Genomic DNA, 19,512 nt, shown 5'->3' with positions numbered 1-19,512 from the left:
CTGTGTCCATCCAGTCAGATGCGAGATTGCTAGCATGCGGTTCTAAGAAGCACTAGCAAATATCCAGCTGGGCGTCCGCCATACATCAGTCGATCGCTGCACCTCACTGCGCGTCTGCTCTTAGGTCATTTCACGGCCCCTCTCGCTGCTCTTGACCTGTCGATCCCGTCTCATTGCCAATAAAACCCGCCCCCAAACTCGATTCAATCCCGGGTCCGGTCTCTCGCGACTCTCTCTGAAGATAAAAAAGAAAAAAGCAACCCTTCTTGTCCTACACACGTCAGGCCTAGATCCTCTACAGGCACCTGTGCATTCATACCTTCTATCGCACACCGCATCCTTACAGCCTGTCGACAATCAGCCCAGTCAACGAATCCGACCCCTTTCTTGAGGCACTCAAGAACATTTGCAATCATCATTGATTGCTGTTCACCTTCTACCCCTTGGGTCTTCCTTCAACTTCGGATTCTCTTGTTTCTGTCTCTTTAAATCACTATGCACCTCGCTCAATAACCCGGCGTTGCTCTTCGCAACTTTCTCTCGTCTTCCCACTTGACTTTCTTCGCCAGCAAGCAAGCGCGCTCTATTGATTATCTTCCTTACCACTTACCGCTTCTCATCATTATCCCTGATCACCATATCTACTTTCAGTCGGCCCCTCTCACCCGTCACAATGGCGCCCAACCTCTTCATCTGTCTACGCAAGGCATTCTGTCCCGTGTACTGGTTCCAGCGCGGAGAGCGCATCCACGGGTCTATCCACAAGGAGGAACACTGGGAGAGCCCTGTTCCTGGTATCTACAAGTACATCCCTGGTCGGGGATGGCACCTCATCCTCAAGGATGGCAATGAGCACGAGGAGAAGCTGCCAGTGCCCCTTGTCTACTGCCGCATCCTTCACAGATACATTTTCGAACACGAGATGGAGGAGCGCTGTCGCTGGCACTCGGTGACCATCCATGAGGGAGCCAAACCCGAACGACTTCTTTTCTTCCTGTTGGATGACGGCTACACCTGGGTTGCCGGCTGGGACGCCAAGGGAAAGTTCATCCCAGGCCCGTATCAGAAGTGGCACTACGACTCGGAGGCGCAGACCATGCGCCGCGAACTGTTCCCCGAGAGCTCCAATGTTTCCCGTGCCAGCATCGTGCCGAACAAGTTGACCTGATCCTCAACCTCGACTGTTTTATCTTGAATGATCGACCATCGCATCTAAGTCGCGTCTGCAGCTGGTCTCTACAGCGCACGCGTTGGCCGTTCACGACCGATTCAGAACGATTCTTGCTGTTTTGAGCTAGCGTTCTAGCGTTTGCTTCCCTTTCGCTTTCTTGCCTGTGTTTTCTTCTTATTGCTTCACGTGTCACGCATACATCGCTCATGACCTTGCTGGGACGGCTCTACTACTTTGTTTTTTTGGGTAGAGGCTTTCTTCACATAGCGACGAAGGCGTTTTGGGTCAAGGTTATAGACAACCGGATAGATGTTTGATTTTTTTGTTTTCGTTACATCCTGTGCTTGATGATAGGATGCTCGGAATTAGCTTTGTCAAAAGATTCTGCTGCGGGCGGATTGAATATAGAAGATGGACGTGTTTTAAAGAAAAACCTCCCCACGTACGAGAACTTTGTAGTATACTGCACGGAGTAGTATACTGTAGTATCTAGTATACCGGTCTAGATAGGCATCCGCAGTAAAAAAGATTTTGGTTGTTGCAAGCCGAGGTGAGGATCTGCATGACAGCTGCATGAGATATGTCATTCAGGATCATCCTTTGAATGGATCGGCGGTCACAAAAAGCATGTGATAATCTAATTTTACTTGTTATACTTTTTATGAATGATGCCACAACATACATTTTTCCATAACTCTATATCCGGGGTGAATTCCATGCTGCAGTACATCTCCGTGTCCAATTGAGTTCCCACCTCAACCCATGTGCTGTTCCATCTGTGCTATCCATGGCTGAAGTGTCGCCTTACGAAATGGCCCAAGAGCTCTAAAACACATGCAATCCGCGAAACCCCCCCGCTCTATCCCATCTCCAATGATCATACACTGCTAAATCCGAAGGTAGATATTTAAGCACATCGATCGGTTATCTCTGACTCCAGTACGGAGTAAACCTACAACCGCGCCTTCTCAGCCGCCCGCTGCGGCCCCTGACCGCCATCTTCATGACTACCTACATTGTCTGCGACAAGCAACCGCTCCAACCCGCGCCGCACCGTCGGATCCATCCCGCCGGCCGTCGGCCGCATCGTTTCCCGCGCCACGAAGACATGCGTATACCCGCCCACCACCTTCACGGCGTCCTCGCCGCGCCGGAACACCCCGACCTCGTAGGTCACGCTCGAGCGCCCGAGCTTGTTGACGCGCAGGCCCAGCTCGAGCGTGTCCGGGAAGCTGACGCTGGCGAAGTAGTCGCAGTGGGAGGAGATGATGAGGCCGATTTGGGGGGTTGCCGTTGGGCTTGGGGTGGTGGTTTGGGGGGTGGTTTGGGACCCGGGCTGGAGGCTGAGGGTGCGGTCGTTTTCCACAGGGTTGTTGGCGCTGAAGGGGTTCATGCCGCAGTGCGTGATTAGGTAGGTGTTGATGATGGAGTCGAAGAGCTTGGTGTAGACGGTGTTGTTGAGGTGGGCGTACATGTCGTTGTCGTGCCTTGGTGGTTTGGCTTGGTTAGTTTGGGGCTTAGGGGCTGGGGAATGGGGGATGGGGGATGGGGGATGGGGTGTATGTACCATCTTGTTTGGTGGGCTTGGTGGAAGAGGTAGTCGCTGCGCGTGCGGCGCTTTTTGGTTGCGGTGGTTGTGGTGGTTGTGGGTGGCATTGTTGGTGTGATTGGTTTTAGGGGGAAGGGGATTGTTTGGGTGGTCTGCTTGTTGAGAAAGGCCAGGCTCTTCGAGGTGATCAATAAGGAGATAGTCTGCAATTGGGTTGGGAGTAGGCACTACCAAGTAGGTAAGTTGATTGCGAGAATGCGGAGGGCGGATGTACTGTAAATAGGTTTATGATTCCTACCGGGATGTGGGGCAGTGTGATGAGATTCAGGGGACCTCGGCTGGTTATGTCGGTCGCCAACAGTCTAGACAATTTATTCTGCTGCTCGATGATTGAGGTGTATGCTCTAGAGGAAGTCTGATCCGATTGAAGATATCCTTATTGTCGCGATAGGAGAAGAGTGATGTGCTGCAACCCAGATAACATCTCAAAGTGGAAATACCGAGGTATTGTATGAGGACTAACCATAAGTGGCTTAGTTCATGTGATAAGTGGCCGCAGACACCTTGTTTATCAGGTGTCCGATGTGCTACTGAGTAGTAACTATATCCCAGGTCTGTCCTCCTTCCTCAGGTTGTCCACCTACTTGCACTTTCCTCAACTAGTGAACATCAGCATTGGGAATCAAGATGACTCTTCTTGCGTCTTTGGCCCCGATTTCTCACCACAATCATCTACGAGCTGCATGATATTAAGGTTGAATATATCCTTCAGGCCCATGAATATCCCGACTCAGGCTGGTCAATAGCCTATTCACAGTCATTGACTGCTTTCAGTTTCATTCGATAACCAACTATAGCTCTTTCTTGCCACCCTCGACATGAAAGGTTCTAAGCTGAGAGCCTACATGATAGGCCTTCTCTATACCATCCTTGCACACAACTTCGCGGCTGCGCTCGGGTTGGCAAATATCACTGCGGAACTCGGTCCTCGACTCTCTCCAGGTGCACGAATCATCCTCCCAAATAGTCCAGACTTTACAGATGCCACCAGGCGATGGTCCCCTTTTGCTGAGCCCCGTTTCACCGTCGTTGTTGATGTTGCTACGGAGCAGGATGTTGCGGAAACAGTATGCCCCCTTTCGACATATGACATCTGGTCCTGACGATAATTAGGTCGAATACGCCAATGAAGAGGAAGTTCCATTCCTAGCTGTATCTGGCGCCCACGGCACAGTTACCAGCTTGGCAAATTTCCATTACGGCATCGAAGTATGGCTGCATAGACTTAACTGGACCACCCTTTCGGAAGACGGTGATACCGTGACCTTTGGTGGCGGGATCTTGGGTGGCCACCTTGTCGATGCATTGTGGAGAAGTAAGAAATACACTGGTCTGTGTTCCATTTCTCCCTAGCGCAAGCTATGCTGCTGATGGGTATCCATAGTGACCGGCGTGTGTGAATGTATCGGTTACCTTGGCCCGCTCCTTGGTGGAGGTCACGGTGTTTTGCAGGGAAAGTACGGCCTTGCCTCTGACCAGATCATTTCACTACGCTTGGTTACTGCGGACGGACAGTCTCTCGACGTCTCAGAGTCTGAGCCAGATCCTGAACTGTTTTGGGCCTTACAGGGCGCCGGTCATAACTTCGGGATTGTCACTTCGGTCACTGCAAGAATTTACGACGTTCCAGATCAAGGCGTTTGGGCTCGTGAAGGCTACTACTATGGTCGCAATAGCATCGAGAATGCTTTTGAGACATGGAACCAGATTCTTCCGCGTCAGCCTCCTACTGTGACCATTCTCGGCGTTCTTGAACGGAATATCAGCATGATTCCTACGGATGTAAGATGACTATAAAGACTCAAGCATATTATGGTGTGCTAACCAACCCATAGCCACTGCTTAAAATCTCTGTCTTGCAAGAAAATGTCTCTCGTGTTGACTCTGCTTACACCGAAGCCTTTCGTGCTCTGAATCCCATCGCTATCACATCCCAAGTCGGAACCTACAGGGATATACCAGGATGGGAACTTATGGCTTTCAACTCTACCCAGTGCGCCGCAAGAAACATTTCCGCGCCTCATTTTGCGGTCGGGCTCCAAAGATGGAATACTACGGCGCTGCGCATGGTATACGAGGCTTTCTCAGCGGTGACTGCGGGGAACTCGTCGTTCAATGCTTCAGAAGTAATTTTCGAGGGATATCCAGTACAGGCTAAGATAGCCATTCCAGAAGACTCCACAGCCTACCCTTTCAGGGAGGATAATCTATACGCATACCCGCTCATTAGGTACAATGCAAACGCGAGCCTGGATCATACCGCCATTGAGGTCGGCGATGCACTTCGGCGAATTATCTTGGAGGGCAGCGGCCGGGAAGAGCTTCACGTATATGTCAACTTTGCTGCTGGCGATGAGGCACCCGAGCAGATCTATGGCTACGAGGAATGGCGGTTGGATAAGTTGAAGGAGCTGAAGAAGAAGTATGATCCTGAACGGCGATTCAGCTACTTTGCACCCATCCCTATCTGAGTGTTTTGTGAAGGGTTCCTAACATGTACCTGTGTTGGGTATCGTTATCACTAGATATCAATACTGTATTCATAGTCTACCTAGGGTTAAGTATTATCCAAATAAATGCGTTTATGTGATGACGCTCCTCTTGTACGCAGGCCACTGCTCACCGGCAGTAAGATAATCCAGAGCCTGACCGTGATTGATTTCAAGCTTGATGTTTACCAGATCGTCTTGACGGGTGGCTGGTGATTGTGGCACAGGAACCCGCAAGGGAGAGCGGGAGGATATATTGTCGACCCACCGGCCTCTTTGTTGTCGTAGTGGCATCGTCGCACAGCATCTTGAGGTTAATTTGACCCCAGCAAGGAGAGAAGACCGGGGCTGGTCTCTGCACAAAGTCTTTCAGTAAGTATTTTACATGGCTGGTGTTACCCTGGAGATTGCCATATAATCAAGGTTAGACAGAAAAGGACAATGGCGTCACTTAACTTGGAGTTGACCTCCCTGGAATGAACGGCTAGAACAGATTGGACCACCACCGCCGCGTCAGGATAATTTTAACTACTGATCAACTTCCAGATCGCGAGAGCCTCAACCCGACTCGTCGTAGTGTGTGCTGCCGTGGATGCATTCGATCACCCAGGGGCCTGACCGGAGGAAGAAATGGAGCTGACTGGCCAGACTAACCAACGGAGACTAACCACACTAATTCCCCCCCCCTCGATCCACACGTGTTGTTTTAAAGTGTTGATCGCTGGTCATAAAACAATGGAGTAAGCAGACCAGACAGGGAAGAGAGGAGCCCAGGCACAGCATGGAAGAATGACGAAAGTCAATGACACTGTGGTATTCTGAGAGAACAACCCCATTCATGTTCATCGAGGACATTCAAGTCATTCAAGACATTGAGGAGGAGCCTTTGCATACAAGAAACACGACTATTGACACTTAAATATCCACCTGCAGTCAACGGTTCCAGTTCCCTCCTCCCCTCCCCACCGCTTCCCGTAAACCCTTTCATACGGAGTGTATGTACTCCGTGCTGCTACTGTGGTTATTCTTAGTTCTCATCGTTTCTTGCTCCTCCGACCTCTCTTTTCTCTCCCCCTACCGACTGAGTTTACCCAACCAAGTCACTCCTTTGCCCCCTCTTGGTCGGTCTTTCTCCTGCTTGGCGTTTTCTTCTTCTCGCCGTCTTCTTTTCTCTATTTATACTCGTGTTCTGTGATCCCTTTTTTTTTTCCCACCGCTAGGTTTCACGCAGACCCCCAAGCACAAACTTCCGCCTCCTGCGACACGGTCCAGCGTCCTTTCATTTCCGCAACTCAGTTTCCACGATCTGTCCCCTGAAGTTGCGGTTCATATCTCGTTCTTATCGGCCACCCTCTCATGCTTTACGAATATGTCGGCTACGACGACCACCGCTCTGGCGTCTACCATGCGGGTCGGTACCCTGCCCACTATGTTACACGCCGGAATGATGCCAGGCAAGACTTGCCCGACCTGTGGATATGACCGATTCTCCTCGGAAAGCCAACCAATCGATCAAGCACAACATCGCGTGAAAGAGTTAGAAGGGCAACTTGAGTTTCTCAACGTCCAGGCGACACAGATGGGTATGGAAACTTGCATCGCAACTACCCGCAATGGGCTTGTCTCCGCTAACCCAGCCTGCATCTAAATAATAGCCGAGAGAATGGCCGAATATGAAGAAGAAATCCGTCGCCTCCGAGCTCAATCCACCGCACAGAGTTCGCGAAATGGCTCCTCTATATCGTCCACCTCATCGAACCAATTCAACCGAATAACAGACCTGTCGATGTCGCCTCCCTCGTCGCAGACCTCTCCGAAGTCACATGGCCAACATAGCGGGCGCTTATCCACGCTGACCTCCCTGCTGCCCTCCCGCCGACCCGGCGTCCCGAGCGCAATTCAGCCCCAGCCCATGATCTCTCCACCGCCGATCACCAGCTACGAGGAAACGTTGGAATTACAGAACGCGCTCAACCGGGAACAGAGTTTGCGCAAGGCCGCCGAAACACAATTGTCGCTAGCCAGCACTGAGTTGGAGGAATTGACGGCGCAACTATTCAGCCAGGCGAATGAGATGGTCGCGCAGGAGCGCAAGGCAAGAGCGAGACTCGAGGAGCGGGTGGCGGTACTGGAGCGCCGGGATGTCGAGAAGAGGACCCGTCTTGAGCGCTTAGAAAAAGCGATGGAAAGAGTTGAAAGGATCCGAGCTATGGTTGGCTAGCGATTCGAAGGATGCATACGTGAGGATTGTGCACTGTCCGGACTATACCCCCTATCTGTGCCGGTCTTGTTCAGGTTCTCCGCCCATGCTTTCAGATTAATACCCCTAGTCTTATACCTATACCCCTCTTTTGGTATTTCTTTTGGCGCTTGAATACTGGGTCTGCCCCCTTCGAGTTTGACATGCGATACGACCTGATGGGTCAATGGGTCACCCTGCTTATGAGTGACGATTCTGCATCGTGTTCTGGTGACAGGCGTTTTGTTTATACATCGGTATCCTTGCATAAAGCGGTTGCATTATTTTGTTGATTTATGTACTCTATTGGCTTTCTGAGGTTATGCCTCTTCATAATACTCTTTCTTATGACTTTCAAATGGCATCATTCAGTTGAAGGAACCCCGCGGCGGGATGCCAGGAATTAGTCTGGTTGCAGACCCACTTCAGGGTCTCCCCGTGGCTACCTACTGATCTCCATCCTGCGCTGCTATCGTCATTTCTTCCAAGGTCTATATTTTCAGGATTTTGGAAGTCCCCCGTCCAAAATGTCGTCTATTGGAGTTGCTATTATTGGCAGTGGTAGGTGATACGCATTCCGATATACTGCTTTCGCATCGACTGACGGAGTGCACAGGCATCTTTGCCCGGGAAGAGCACTTGGTACGAGATTCAAAATTCCTGCTTCGGGGAAGCGATTTGAGCTCCCAGCTGATGTCGCAACCTGCAGCCCGTAGCCCGCGCCTCGCCCGATTTCGCGCTCAAGGCGATTTATTCCCGGTCCCTCCAGTCCGCACAGAACCTCGCCTCTGGAGTCGAGGGCGTAGATCTATACTCGGAGGATGCCGGCGCCGGCAGAAGCTACGCGGACCTCCTAGCTCGGGAGGACGTGCAAGCTGTCATCATCGCGTGAGTGCTCGATCTAGAAGCATACGGCACCTACTTGCAACGTATCGACAAGCTGATCGAACGCCCGGGCAGGTTGCCGATTCTCGCCCAGCCTGAGTACATCAAGCAGGCTCTTTCCGCCGGGAAACACGTCCTGTCCGAGAAGCCCATTGCCAAGGACCTGGCCACCGCCCAGGAGCTGCTGCAGTGGTACACGGCCAACATTGACACCAGCAAGACCCTCTGGGCCGTCGCGGAGAACTACCGCTACCTGGCCAAGTTTATCCGGACCGCAGAGGAGGTCCGCAGATTGGGCGGCGTGAAGAACTTCCGCGTGAGCGTGCGCAGTCTGATCAAGACCGACTTCAAGTACTACAGTAAGGATCTCTCGGTTTCTACATGAGACCAGAATTATGGGGTAGGCTGACGACGTCACTATCCAGAGACGGACTGGCGGCGGACCCCCGCCCACCAAGGCGGATTCGTCCTGGACGGCGGCATCCACCTCGTCGCGGGCCTGCGGCTGATTCTCGGAGAGCAGGAGGCGCTGGCCTCCGTGTCCGCGCAGTCGAGTCTCCTGCAGGAGTATCTGGCGCCCGTGGACACCGTGGACGCCGTGGTGCGGACGAAGTCCGGCGCATCGGGCGCCATCACCATGTCGTATGGGTCGGCGTTCAACGACTTTGTATTCGAATTCGACTGCGCGCAGGGTGCGGTGACGCTGAATTTCGACCGGGTCACGGTCAAGGGAGAGGGCTTCGAGGTGCCGTTTGAGGGCCGCGGAGTGAACCACGAGGTGGCTGGGTTCGCGGCATCAATTCGGGATGGTGTGGTGCAGGCCTTGTTGCGACCGAAACAGGCGCTGGCGGATTTGGAGGTGATGGAAGGGATTTTCACGAGCAATGGGGCGCGGGTTGAGCTACGACTGCAATAGATTATAAGTTAAGCAACAGTATAGATGCATAGAGTCAGGAAAAGCTTAGTCATGTGCATAACAAGAGCCAGGTTATGGTCGGGTCTAACCCGATTCAGCCGGCGGCGGACAAGGGCACGCGGGGCAAGCCCTAACGCACGGAAGGGGTTAGTCTCGCTTAGCGAAGCCACTAGGGCGAGTCTTGCTCGGGCGGCCAAACCTGAAGCGCGAAATCTCGAGACCGAATTTCGACCCCTACGACAACTCCCAGCGCCAGCCCGCGAGAAGACGACAAGGTATGTGTTGGACGATTGCCCGTGGCCTCACTTCGTACTGACTTGGGATTGTTCAAGATGGTCCTCGCAAAGAAGCACGTCCCCATCGTCAAGAAGCGTACGTTTTGCACCTTGTCCTCATATCCTCACCCACCATGAAAGATATATCATCCTGCCGGGAGTCGGAGCCAGTCGAGATTTTTCGGTCTTCAGTCGATCGGTCCTTGGTAGCCAGCCAGCGGTTATGTCGGTAACACGGGAGAACGACAATCGCTTGAGAAGGAGAACGAGGAGGCTGACGTGGATGCGAACGGGGGTTAATCACGGACGAAGGAGAATTCGATTCTGAACGAGAATGAGTGATTCGGGACAACCTTCGATTCTGTTTTCAAACGCACCGACAAATTGATACGACAATTTCGAGCAATATGCAAAACCAGCACGCACGCAAATCATCACTGGCTTCCGAAGGACTGACCATCCGGAAAACTCGAGCCTGAGCTACCTCCCCGCGGGCGAAGCCACCGAATCTCATCACTCCCGAGGGGGATATTTTTTCGTTGACAATTTCCCGCTTCTACAGGCACCAAGCGTTTCTTCCGCCACCAGTCCGACCGCTTCAAGTGCGTGCCGGAGTCATGGCGCAAGCCCAAGGGTATCGACAACCGCGTCCGTAGACGCTTCAAGGGCAACATCCCCATGCCCTCGGTACGTCGCTTTCCCCGGTCCCTTCGCATCTTCCGGCATCGTCGACTAACAAGGCCCATCAATAGATCGGTTACGGAAGCAACAAGAAGACCAAGCACATGATGCCCTCCGGCCACAAGGCTTTCCTCGTCCACAACCCCAAGGACGTCGAGCTTCTTCTCATGCACAACCGCACCTACGCTGCTGAGTACGTCTCTTGCCTCTCTTCCCTGCCGTCGCGCTGGAATAAAGTCTAACGAAATGCAACAGGATCGCCTCCGCCGTCTCTTCCCGCAAGCGTGTCGACATCATTGCCAAGGCCAAGGCTCTCGGCGTCAAGGTCACCAACCCCAAGGGCCGTGTCACCACTGAGGCTTAAATGGATTTTTTTTTATTTTAAACTCAAAAAAAGAAGAGAACCTATTTATGGAATGATAATGTAAAGACTTTCCCAAACCACTTGCACCTACCTACCCCCTCCCCCGACTACCCTCGCACCTCGAACCCCCGCAATAAAAACCAAACACTTACACAATCCACGAGGAAAAAAGGACCATGAATACCAATACCAATATCATCTCCATGAATTTCCCTTCTTAAAACCAAAAAAAATCCAAACGGACAGAGCAAGCGTTGTCCGGGAGTCGCGGGTATCATCTGGGGACTCTTTCATACGAAGTGATGATATATGCTTCCCTGGACGGGGGAACGGTGGGCTGTGCTTGTCGTTTTTTCTGTCCAGGGAACCTGGACGGTGGTTTGTTTCTGTTCCGAAGTATGGGGGGCTTGGCTTGGCTTGGCTTGGCTTGATGCAGAGCGATTTGAAGATGATAAAGATAGGTCAATGCGATGCGCGTGGCTTGGCTGGTGCTGCTGGTCTGGGAATTTTGTCTTTTTGTAAGCTTGGGTAGTCCACTCCGGGACTTGGGTGTACACGTGTAGGGTCTGTGTAGTGTTTTTTTCTCTGGTGTTACCCTTGTGGCGATGGGGATGTTGTAGGGCCATGTAGTCGGGGTTTAGATGTTCTAGGTCTAGGTGTTGATGCTGGAGTGACTTGACCCAGTGATCTAGGCAATCTAGTTGCTTGACGAGGGAGTAGACGAGAAGAAATAGGCTGGACTTCTATTGTGATATCATCGCGGTTCTATGTACCAACATCAAAAAAAAAAAAGCATCTATGCGGTGGCTTGCGCTTCAGTTCCAGTCTCCGCACTAGCAGCGGCAGCAGCAGCAGCCGCAGCAGCAGCAGCAGCTTCATGCGCCTGCCTCTCCGCCGAGATATCCACCAGCCCGACCCCCTGGACCAGCGCCGGGATCCCTCTCCTGTCCGCCTCAGTATCCTCGCCATCGCCGCCGAGCTCCGGCACCGTGCCATACCCGATCACGATCTCCTCGGCCTCGGGGACATCGACCCAGTTCGGCATCGCGCGGGGGCCGTCCACGCCGGCGGGCGGCAGGCCCCAGCTCGGCATCTGGCTGGTGTACTTCCAGCCGTCGGCGCCCTTGTCGGCGTACGCCGCGGCGTGCAGGAAGATGCCCAGCTCCTCGGGGCTGGGATCCGTGTACAGCTCGGTGTCGCAGACGGGGCAGCGCTCGCCGGACAGCCGCTCGCCCTTGCGCTTGTGGTAGCGCTCGACGGCGGCCTCGTGCTCGCGGGACATGATCTCCTCGACGACCGAGGAGTCGGTGCCGGGCGGCACGAGGGGCGCGGCCGTGAGATGTGTGCGGTAGCTGTTCTCGCTGTCGTTTTTGGGGGATGTAGTGGTAGTGGTGGTGCTTTCCGCGGCGGTCTCGGTCTTGCCCATGTTCGACAAGCGGGCAATCAGCTCCTGGTCGCGCTCGTCGGAGGTCTCGTTCTTCCCGAGGTCCGGACCAAAAACTTTCCGGTTCGAATAGATCGGGTCGTTGGAGATCGGATGTCCCAGGAACTGCAGGTGCACGCGGATCTGATGCGTGCGGCCCGTCAGGGGGAGGCAGTGCACGATGCTGTAGCCTTCCTCCTCGTTGGCGTAGATCGGCGGCGGCGTCGCGACCCTCCCATCCCCCCCCTCACTTTGCCCGCCAACCTCTCCAGCCTCTCCCGCATCAACAGGTGCATGTCCCGCCGCCGAAGGGGGAACATACGCCAACCGCCGAAACTTGGTCTTGGCCTCCTTCCCCGTAGCCCGCACGCGATTCAGCCCGACCTTCGGACTGACCGACATGATCGGCTGATCGCACACGACGACCCCATCAGGGAACCTCCCCTTGACGCGCGCCACGTACTCTTTTTGTAAAGTGCGCGCCTTGAGCTTCTCGCACATCATCTCCGCGGCCTTGGGGTGCTTCCCCAAGAACATGACGCCGGAGGTCAGCCGGTCGAGGCGGTTGCAGGGGCGCGGCACCCAGTCCGGGTGCCGCTGGGACCGCAGGATCTCCAGCACCGAGTTGTAGTGGTAGCGCCCCGCGGAGTGCACGGGCACGCCGGCCGGCTTGTCGATGACGATCAGGTCATCGTCCTCGTGGATGATCCCGATCGCCTTGCCCGTCACGGGCGGCTCGTGCCGGTGCAGCGTGTGCGAGATGATCTCGCCGTTCTTGACGACCGTGTGCGGCGTGCCCGGTTTGCCGTTGACGCAGACGAGGCCGGTTTCGAGGGCTTTTCTCTGTGTGCGCCAAATGGATCAGTTAGGGGGATGAGATAATCAACGGACATGGAGGGAAATGAGGGAAGGCCAGCGTACGTAGTATTCGGCCGGTCGATCACGGAACTCCGACAGGAAGATGTCCAGCAACTCCCGCCCGCGCCAGCGTTCCTTGCAGTAGGTGTTGTAGGTGTAGTGGTAGGGCTTCACGCGGCGCAGTCCGCCTTCGAAATAGTAAGGCGCCGGCCAGGGGTCGCAGGGAGTCACGGCCACTGCCGGCGGTTCCTGGACCGGGTCCGGAGGCGGCACATGCAAGGTCGTGTCGACGGGGACAACGGCCATACTGGACGTCGGGATCAGGCCTCGTCGCAGCAGGTATGCAAAGACGCGGGGTGAGGGAGCCAAGGTCGACGACTGGCGGGAATGACAGAAAGGAGGAAGAAAGGAGGGCGAGTAGTGTGGGGTTTGCGATGCAAGAGATAAGTAGTCTAAGCTTTACGGCGGCGAAAAATGGCAGAGAAAAAAAAAATTAAAGTCCCGCGGGAATTTTTGGTGGTGCGGGGAAGGCAAGCAACTTGATTGATTAAGAATCGGAATTACTACGGAATAGCCAGCTGCACCACTACTGCTATCTCAAGCACTGCCTGCCTCTGGCGACCAACCCGTATGCTTCCCTTGGCTAAGATCTGGCCCAATCCATCAACAACATTAGATGTGAATGTCTCCTCAATTCACCGGCAGATGCTGGAAGAGGGTTGCTTTCCCGTGAAGCGTCGTTGACATCCCCCGGGGGAGTCGAGGGGGCAGGAACCGACTGAGAAGGTGAGGGAGAACTCATTCTTCGGAAGTTGAGCTGGAGTCACTTGTTGTAGAGAATGTCTGTGAAAATGCTTGTTTCTCTTCTCGTGTCTCCCGGAGTTCCTTCCCTCAAATATACTTCTGTACTCCTCTCTCGAGGTTGCGGGGTGTAGGATGACAGCAAGTGGTTGTGAGAGCTGACGGTGGTCAAGGTAAACTGCAACCAAATAGGATCTCATGCGAAGAACCAAGCACCGGAGATGTGAGAAGTAATTCAAAAACTGGGAATGCTCTGCAGAATATGATGACTGGTTGAAGGGAAAGGGATGATCACAGCTTAGAGGAGGAAGGAGCTAATAAGATCATGGATTGATATCATTTACAAGTAACACACAAGTGACAGAATCTACCCTAGCAACTCCACGTATATGTCACTATTTTCTCACTCACTCCTAACACACTCGCAATGTCATCGACAGAGTCCGGAATCGGACGCGGACCAGAACCCCAGAAACCTGATCATCTCCGTAATCCTGACACACAGTCTCATCGATATGTATCATCGAGTCCCATCCCTCAGCTTCTTCTTCCGCATAGCCCTCGCATTACCTTTCGATCCGAGAGCGCAATCACCACTGCAATCCCTCCACTCATCACTCCGAACGTCGACACCATCGTGGCCCATCCAGCCTGATCAACCAGAAGACCCGCCATCAGAGGCCCAAGCACCTGCCCGCCAGACCACGCCACATTGAACAGCCCATATGCTTGCGCAGTGCCTCCCTGGTGGCCGAAAATTCCAGGATATTCCCGCTCATACCGCTCCGTGACTCGTCCCACCTCAACCATCAACGAGACCATCTGTAGAGTTGACGCAGCTCCAGCCAGAAAGAGGAAGACCACTAGCAGAACCTGATGCTGGACCGTATTTTCAGTGACGAATTGAAATAGGAGAAAAGTCGGGCAGTCGAGCAAAAAGCCGAGGAAGGCGATCTGCAAGGCTCCGAGGCGGTCGACGGCGTCGCCTATGAAATCAAGGTCAGTTCAAGCCGGGCTTACGAAGTGGATAGACGTACCGATCCAAGGGGACGCGAAGGACGGTGCGAATAAGGGCAGGAAACACAAGCCTATTCCCATCGGGCCCCAGTCGAATGTCTTCATGACATAAAGTGGAAGGACCTGGATCACGATCAGTTGCTGCAAGAAGATGCATGAGAATCGCAATGACCACGGACCGTGTCGAATGAAGAGTACAAGATGGCGTCGACGACAGTCGCCATCAGCACAACCATCAATTTACCAGAGCATATCAGCCGAACAATGCCCGGTACAGAAGTCTTTTTCCCGCTCGAGTCGGGCTCACTGCCATCCTCGACCGGCGGTTCAACGAGCACATCATCAGGTGGACACAGCGAGCTTGCACTGTCTTGTTCACTGAGAGCGCCGTAGCCAGTGCTCTTCCCCAGCAAACCACTGGATTCTTCTGTCTTTGACGGAAGCCACTTTGCGGCCGTCTTCTGCTCGATCATGACCAGGCGAAGACTGATATCCACCACGATCAAAGCGATTGCCAGCAGGAACACCGAATGGTACCCAACTCGTGAGAGCCTGCATGGGTTCTCGTTAGCGACCATCTTCCTCCAGCCCTGGCAGCATGAATGCGCGAACGTACATGATCCCACCAATGAATGGGCCGAACACCGTCCCAACTGTCAAAGCCATAGAGACATATCCCATGGCCGCCCCGACCTGGTCCTTGCCCACCGTGTCCACAACAAGCGCCATGCCGACAGTCCACACCACAGCTGCCGACAAACCTTGCAGAGCCCGCGCGATTACCAGCGACGACAACGACCTCGCGAACCAGAACACCACGGTCGTCCCGCCGAGGGCGAACAGGCCGATCATGAACGGAAGCTGGCGCGATGAGCTTCTGTCCGCGAAGTACCCGAAGATGGCTTGTGACTGGTCAGGACTTATTCTCCGAGCATATAAACTGGCGTAGGCATGCAAGCTGTCACTCACGAGAACCAAAGAATATACCGCCCCCAAAAGCAGCAAGCATGATCGACATCCATTTCTGTACTGCGAAAGCTTTGCGTCAATAGGTTTGTCAGACAGTACAGCCATGTCAAAGCAAACATACGATCATCATCCGGCACAGAGACGCGCGTTTTCAAGACAATCGGTAATATGGGCACGATCTAGCGAATGTTCGCTCCAGTCAGATATAACTCGTCACCAGCGTTCATCACTGGAGAGCCGCACCATGCCATAGATGAATACGTCCTGCGTGCAGTGAAACGGCAATTAGCATCATGTTCAGGACACAAGTAAAGCGACAACAGCCTTATCTCCCCCACACTCACCGTAAAACAAGCAATAGCCACCACCCAAGTCACAAAGGTCTTGGAAGAGCGAAAGGCCAGCTTCCATGGTGGGCAATCGCGGTCTGTCGCTGTCATGTCGATTGTTCCGCCGACGGGAGGGAGCGATAAGTATGATCGTATGTAGTGGGAAAAGGGTCAACAACACGAAGAAGCACCCGAGTTGCACATTATGGCCCAAGGCCGTCTTAAGGAGTTTAAATAGCTCAGCGACATCGGCCAGGGAACAGACGAGGAGGGGTTTCTTCCAAGGAGCAAAATAAAAGCAAAAGCAAAGCAAAAGGGTGGGCTGAGCTGACAAGTCAGTTAGTTAACTATAGGCGGTTGTGGGGAAAGGAAATGGGGACTGATTTGCCCTTTTCTCCCTCTGCCTCTAAACTCGACTAGGTAAAATTTCGCAGAGCTGCATCGTCAGCGCATGAGGTGTCGGGATTGATTGGCATCGGCTGAGATCCGCAGAGTCTATTGTCCCAGCCTACTGGTGTGTGCAGGAGGTAACTAAAACTGCTAGGTAGTTGATTATCGTCTTCTTCTTATCTCTATCATCGTGACCGCTTGTTGGTGGCCCCTGCCGAGATAGTGTGTGTACACTACGGTATCTGATAACTATCTTCTAAGGTAGCCTATGTCCCGTGATAAATGCACTCGACTAGATCATTCTATAATCGCACTATTGCACTAATCTCACGCAAATGACTTATGTTCAGCTTCGAAGAGGGCAGAAACATACGTGGACAAATTCGCTGACACGAACGCGATGGGACAGGGGCACAGATTGGTGGCCGAGGTGGATAACGATTCTGGTCCAGTGCTCAGGAAATCAATCACCAGTGTGCATGTCAATTAACGGCTCTCCACTGTCATCATCTCTTCGCCATGCTATCAAACTTGTTGGCTCGTATCGTCAAATTAGGGTCATGGATTCATCAGCGAAGCAAAAGAACAGGACTGACTCCACACGCCGTTCCTGGACCCCGAACACACGGTACAGAAAGGGAGAAGCGTAAAATGTTCGTCAATAACGAAAGAGCGATTGATGTTGCAAGAATGAATTAGGAGAGAGAAGCCATGATTCAGAAACAGTTAACGTATACATTCACTTCCTTCACATCAGCCATCATGATCATTGGTGTATAACAGTTCGTCCACGTACATGGGAATAGCTAGCTCAGAGGAAAACCGAAGAAAAACTGGAAAAAGGGGGAAAAGGAAACTTTTCGACATGCTTGACTGAGAGCAATAACTAGATCCTGATCGTGGGCCTAGCCGGAACAGACAATCGGGAAGGGGGTAAAGAAGGGGAGAATGGTCAAAGACGTGAAGACAACGGGTCATCAAAACAAATTAGCCACCGACATAACCAAAATCAATCCGGCCTATTCGAAGAGAGCACACGGACAATTGCTGTTAGGTCCAGGCCACGGCAGGGATCCAGTGCCGCGAGCTGGGACGCTCTGGTGGTAGTAGCGCGATATTTTGGTCAAGTGATGAACAGCTCTGGGGTATCGATGAATCTATGCGAACGTACGGCCACCGCGGCGGTTGTTGCGCTGTCTCCCCGAGCCAACTGTGCTCCAGCCCTCCTCGTCGGCTCCAGCCTGGGCCTCAGCGGGGGCGCTCCGCCAGCTGCCGTTGGTCTTGCTGGCAGCCGCATCGGTAGCAGCCTCAGCACCTTTAGCAGCCGTTTCCTCGCCCTGATCCTGATCAGCCTTCTCGCCACCCTCTTCCTCACCGGCCTGCCGGAGGATATCGAAGTTCTTGCCACCCTGAGGAGCGTCGGTGACGTCTCTGCCGTTGGGGTCAGCCGTGGAGACCGGCTTGTCGGTCTTGCCCTGCTCCTTGGAGGTGCGCTGCTTCTCGCCCTTCTCAGCCTTGGCCTTCTCGTCAGCCTCCTTCTTCTGGCGGATGGCAAGTTGGCGACGCTCCTCAACCTCCTTTTCGCGGGCAGCGGTGTCGATGGGCTTAGCTCCACCGAAGATGCTGGCCTTAGACTCGCCGCCGGCAGCCGGAGACGAGGACTCAGTTACAGTCCGTTTCTGAAGGTTCAACTTGGGGCGGCTAGGAGCGGCGGGAGCGGCGGGAGCGGCAGCAGGCGAAGGGGGGTTGCTAGCCTCCTTGGGCTGGTCGGGGCGCATTTTGGAACGCCACGCGTTGTCGAGGTCGGCAGCGGTGGGCGTGCGTTCTTGACGTTCTTGGAATTCGCGGCGAGGAGGACGAGAGCCATCCTGAGAGCGTCCCTCATGGGAGGGTCCCTCGTGGGAGCGGCCCTCACCCCAGGCGGGGGAGCTGCGTCTGAAACCAGGACCTTCGTTGCTGCGAGGGCGACCTTCTCTCACGGGGGCGGGAGGGGACAGAGGGCCCTTGCGCTCCCAGTTGTTGAAATCGCGGAACTTGCCATCGCTTTCGAAGTTGCTGCGACGGTTGTTACCACCGCGCTCACTGCCTGCATCAGACATGTTATCCATGTTGCGTCCAAAGTTGGAGCGTTCGAAGTTGGAGCGTTCAGGGACGCGGCGCTGGGGAGCATCCGGAAGAGGACCCTTGCGGGTCCAGTCAAATTCCTTGACATCGCGCTCCTTGGCTAAAGCGGTTGTCAGCCAGTTGTAACAGGATCAAAGAGTAGCAAAACCTACGAGGCTCAGCAATGCTGACACGGATGGCTCTTCCCTGAAGAGTAGCGCCAGAAAGGTCGAGAGCCTTCTTCAGACCATCGACGGTCTCAAACTCGACGTATCCGAATCCCTTGGGGGCCTTGGTCAACTTGTCCTCCACAACACGGACGTTGGTCACACCGCATTCGGCAAATAGATCGGAAATATCGGCAGAAGCCGCATCGAAGGACAGATTACCGACGTGGGCGGTATACGGAGGCTGGGTAGGAAGAGGGAGGGGTTCTCTGACGGCGTAACCACCACGCTCGCGTTCTTTCATCAAAGTATGTCAGCCTAGGAAATCCCTCGAACTCGTTTCGTGGCGGAGATGCCATACCACCAAATCCATTACCGAAGCCGGAAGAAGAGGAAAGTCCCATAGGGCGGCGGTCGCCTCCAAAGCTGGTCGAGGAAGGGGCTGGCTGATGATTAGAATGATGCCGAAATGATGAGACTGAGGGCGCGCTCCAAAAACCACGTACCGGCTATCAATCATCGTATGATTAGCCAAGATCGTTAGGACTATTTCCAGGAATAAGAAACACTTACCAGGCAAAGGCATGTCGTCCATCTCATCAGCCCAAGAGCCGAGGGCTAGTCGTCATCAGTCATGTTCATCCCCGCGGGGGTAATGGGAATATCTCGACGGACTTACACTCATCAGCCAAGAAGTTGCCTAGCGACATCTTCTGGGCTTTCTGCTTTCCGGGCGCTGGACAAATGAAGGATCCATCAGTAAACAGGGACTATCTTTGAGGGGTAGAGAGGTGTGGGTTGCGACAGCGCGCAGGGCCACAGAGAG

The 19,512-nt window shown here is 53.8% G+C and overlaps 8 protein-coding genes across 8 annotated transcripts; 4 read left to right on the top strand and 4 right to left on the bottom strand.

The window, feature by feature from the left end:
* Positions 1–546: 546 nt before the first annotated feature.
* Positions 547–1,414, top strand: BO82DRAFT_143553 (uncharacterized protein). Its single transcript, XM_025630095.1, has one exon. The coding sequence runs from the start codon at positions 674–676 to the stop codon at positions 1,166–1,168; it is 495 nt and encodes a 164-aa protein (XP_025496169.1). The 5' UTR covers positions 547–673; the 3' UTR covers positions 1,169–1,414.
* Positions 1,415–1,877: 463 nt separating this feature from the next.
* BO82DRAFT_350754 (acyl-CoA thioesterase) lies at positions 1,878–2,946 on the bottom strand. The gene is made up of 2 exons (XM_025634238.1): positions 2,739–2,946; positions 1,878–2,658 (listed from the first exon to the last, which is right to left on the bottom strand). Exons 1-2 carry the CDS (start codon positions 2,825–2,827, stop codon positions 2,124–2,126), a joined length of 624 nt encoding a protein of 207 aa, XP_025496168.1. The 5' UTR covers positions 2,828–2,946; the 3' UTR covers positions 1,878–2,123.
* A 652-nt stretch (positions 2,947–3,598) lies between these two features.
* On the top strand, positions 3,599–5,251 carry BO82DRAFT_380563 (FAD-binding oxidoreductase; the record flags this gene model as incomplete). The annotated part of the gene is made up of 4 exons (XM_025637770.1): positions 3,599–3,847; positions 3,894–4,110; positions 4,165–4,562; positions 4,616–5,251. The coding sequence occupies 4 exons, from the start codon at positions 3,599–3,601 to the stop codon at positions 5,249–5,251; spliced, it is 1,500 nt and encodes a 499-aa protein (XP_025496167.1).
* A 1,300-nt stretch (positions 5,252–6,551) lies between these two features.
* Positions 6,552–7,763, top strand: BO82DRAFT_143308 (uncharacterized protein). The gene is made up of 2 exons (XM_025630092.1): positions 6,552–6,852; positions 6,925–7,763. The coding sequence occupies exons 1-2, from the start codon at positions 6,639–6,641 to the stop codon at positions 7,488–7,490; spliced, it is 780 nt and encodes a 259-aa protein (XP_025496166.1). The 5' UTR covers positions 6,552–6,638; the 3' UTR covers positions 7,491–7,763.
* Positions 7,764–8,035: 272 nt separating this feature from the next.
* On the top strand, positions 8,036–10,629 carry BO82DRAFT_274284 (60S ribosomal eL32 domain-containing protein; the record flags this gene model as incomplete). Its single annotated transcript, XM_025631088.1, has 10 exons — positions 8,036–8,069; positions 8,125–8,150; positions 8,218–8,396; positions 8,469–8,752; positions 8,819–9,252; positions 9,454–9,588; positions 9,642–9,681; positions 10,147–10,271; positions 10,337–10,458; positions 10,521–10,629. 10 exons carry the CDS (start codon positions 8,036–8,038, stop codon positions 10,627–10,629), a joined length of 1,488 nt encoding a protein of 495 aa, XP_025496165.1.
* Positions 10,630–11,348: 719 nt separating this feature from the next.
* BO82DRAFT_301648 (pseudouridine synthase family protein) lies at positions 11,349–13,368 on the bottom strand. The gene is made up of 3 exons (XM_025632095.1): positions 12,974–13,368; positions 12,375–12,895; positions 11,349–12,236 (listed from the first exon to the last, which is right to left on the bottom strand). The coding sequence occupies exons 1-3, from the start codon at positions 13,214–13,216 to the stop codon at positions 11,426–11,428; spliced, it is 1,575 nt and encodes a 524-aa protein (XP_025496164.1). The 5' UTR covers positions 13,217–13,368; the 3' UTR covers positions 11,349–11,425.
* A 668-nt stretch (positions 13,369–14,036) lies between these two features.
* BO82DRAFT_301646 (MFS transporter) lies at positions 14,037–16,354 on the bottom strand. Its single transcript, XM_025632094.1, has 8 exons — positions 16,042–16,354; positions 15,941–15,961; positions 15,819–15,876; positions 15,698–15,757; positions 15,345–15,630; positions 14,908–15,280; positions 14,749–14,851; positions 14,037–14,697 (listed from the first exon to the last, which is right to left on the bottom strand). The coding sequence occupies exons 1-8, from the start codon at positions 16,135–16,137 to the stop codon at positions 14,249–14,251; spliced, it is 1,446 nt and encodes a 481-aa protein (XP_025496163.1). The 5' UTR covers positions 16,138–16,354; the 3' UTR covers positions 14,037–14,248.
* A 1,129-nt stretch (positions 16,355–17,483) lies between these two features.
* Positions 17,484–19,282, bottom strand: BO82DRAFT_143259 (translation initiation factor 4B). Its single transcript, XM_025630090.1, has 3 exons — positions 19,260–19,282; positions 18,693–19,195; positions 17,484–18,640 (listed from the first exon to the last, which is right to left on the bottom strand). The coding sequence occupies exons 2-3, from the start codon at positions 18,988–18,990 to the stop codon at positions 17,574–17,576; spliced, it is 1,365 nt and encodes a 454-aa protein (XP_025496162.1). The 5' UTR covers positions 18,991–19,195; positions 19,260–19,282; the 3' UTR covers positions 17,484–17,573.
* Between the last annotated feature and the right edge of the window lie 230 nt (positions 19,283–19,512).

The sequence above is a fragment of the Aspergillus uvarum genome, assembly GCF_003184745.1.
Source record: "Aspergillus uvarum CBS 121591 unplaced genomic scaffold BO82scaffold_5, whole genome shotgun sequence".
NCBI classification, from domain to species: domain Eukaryota; kingdom Fungi; phylum Ascomycota; class Eurotiomycetes; order Eurotiales; family Aspergillaceae; genus Aspergillus; species Aspergillus uvarum.
The sequence above is the reverse complement of the archived record's forward strand: the minus strand, read 5'-3'. Positions and strand labels throughout refer to the sequence as shown.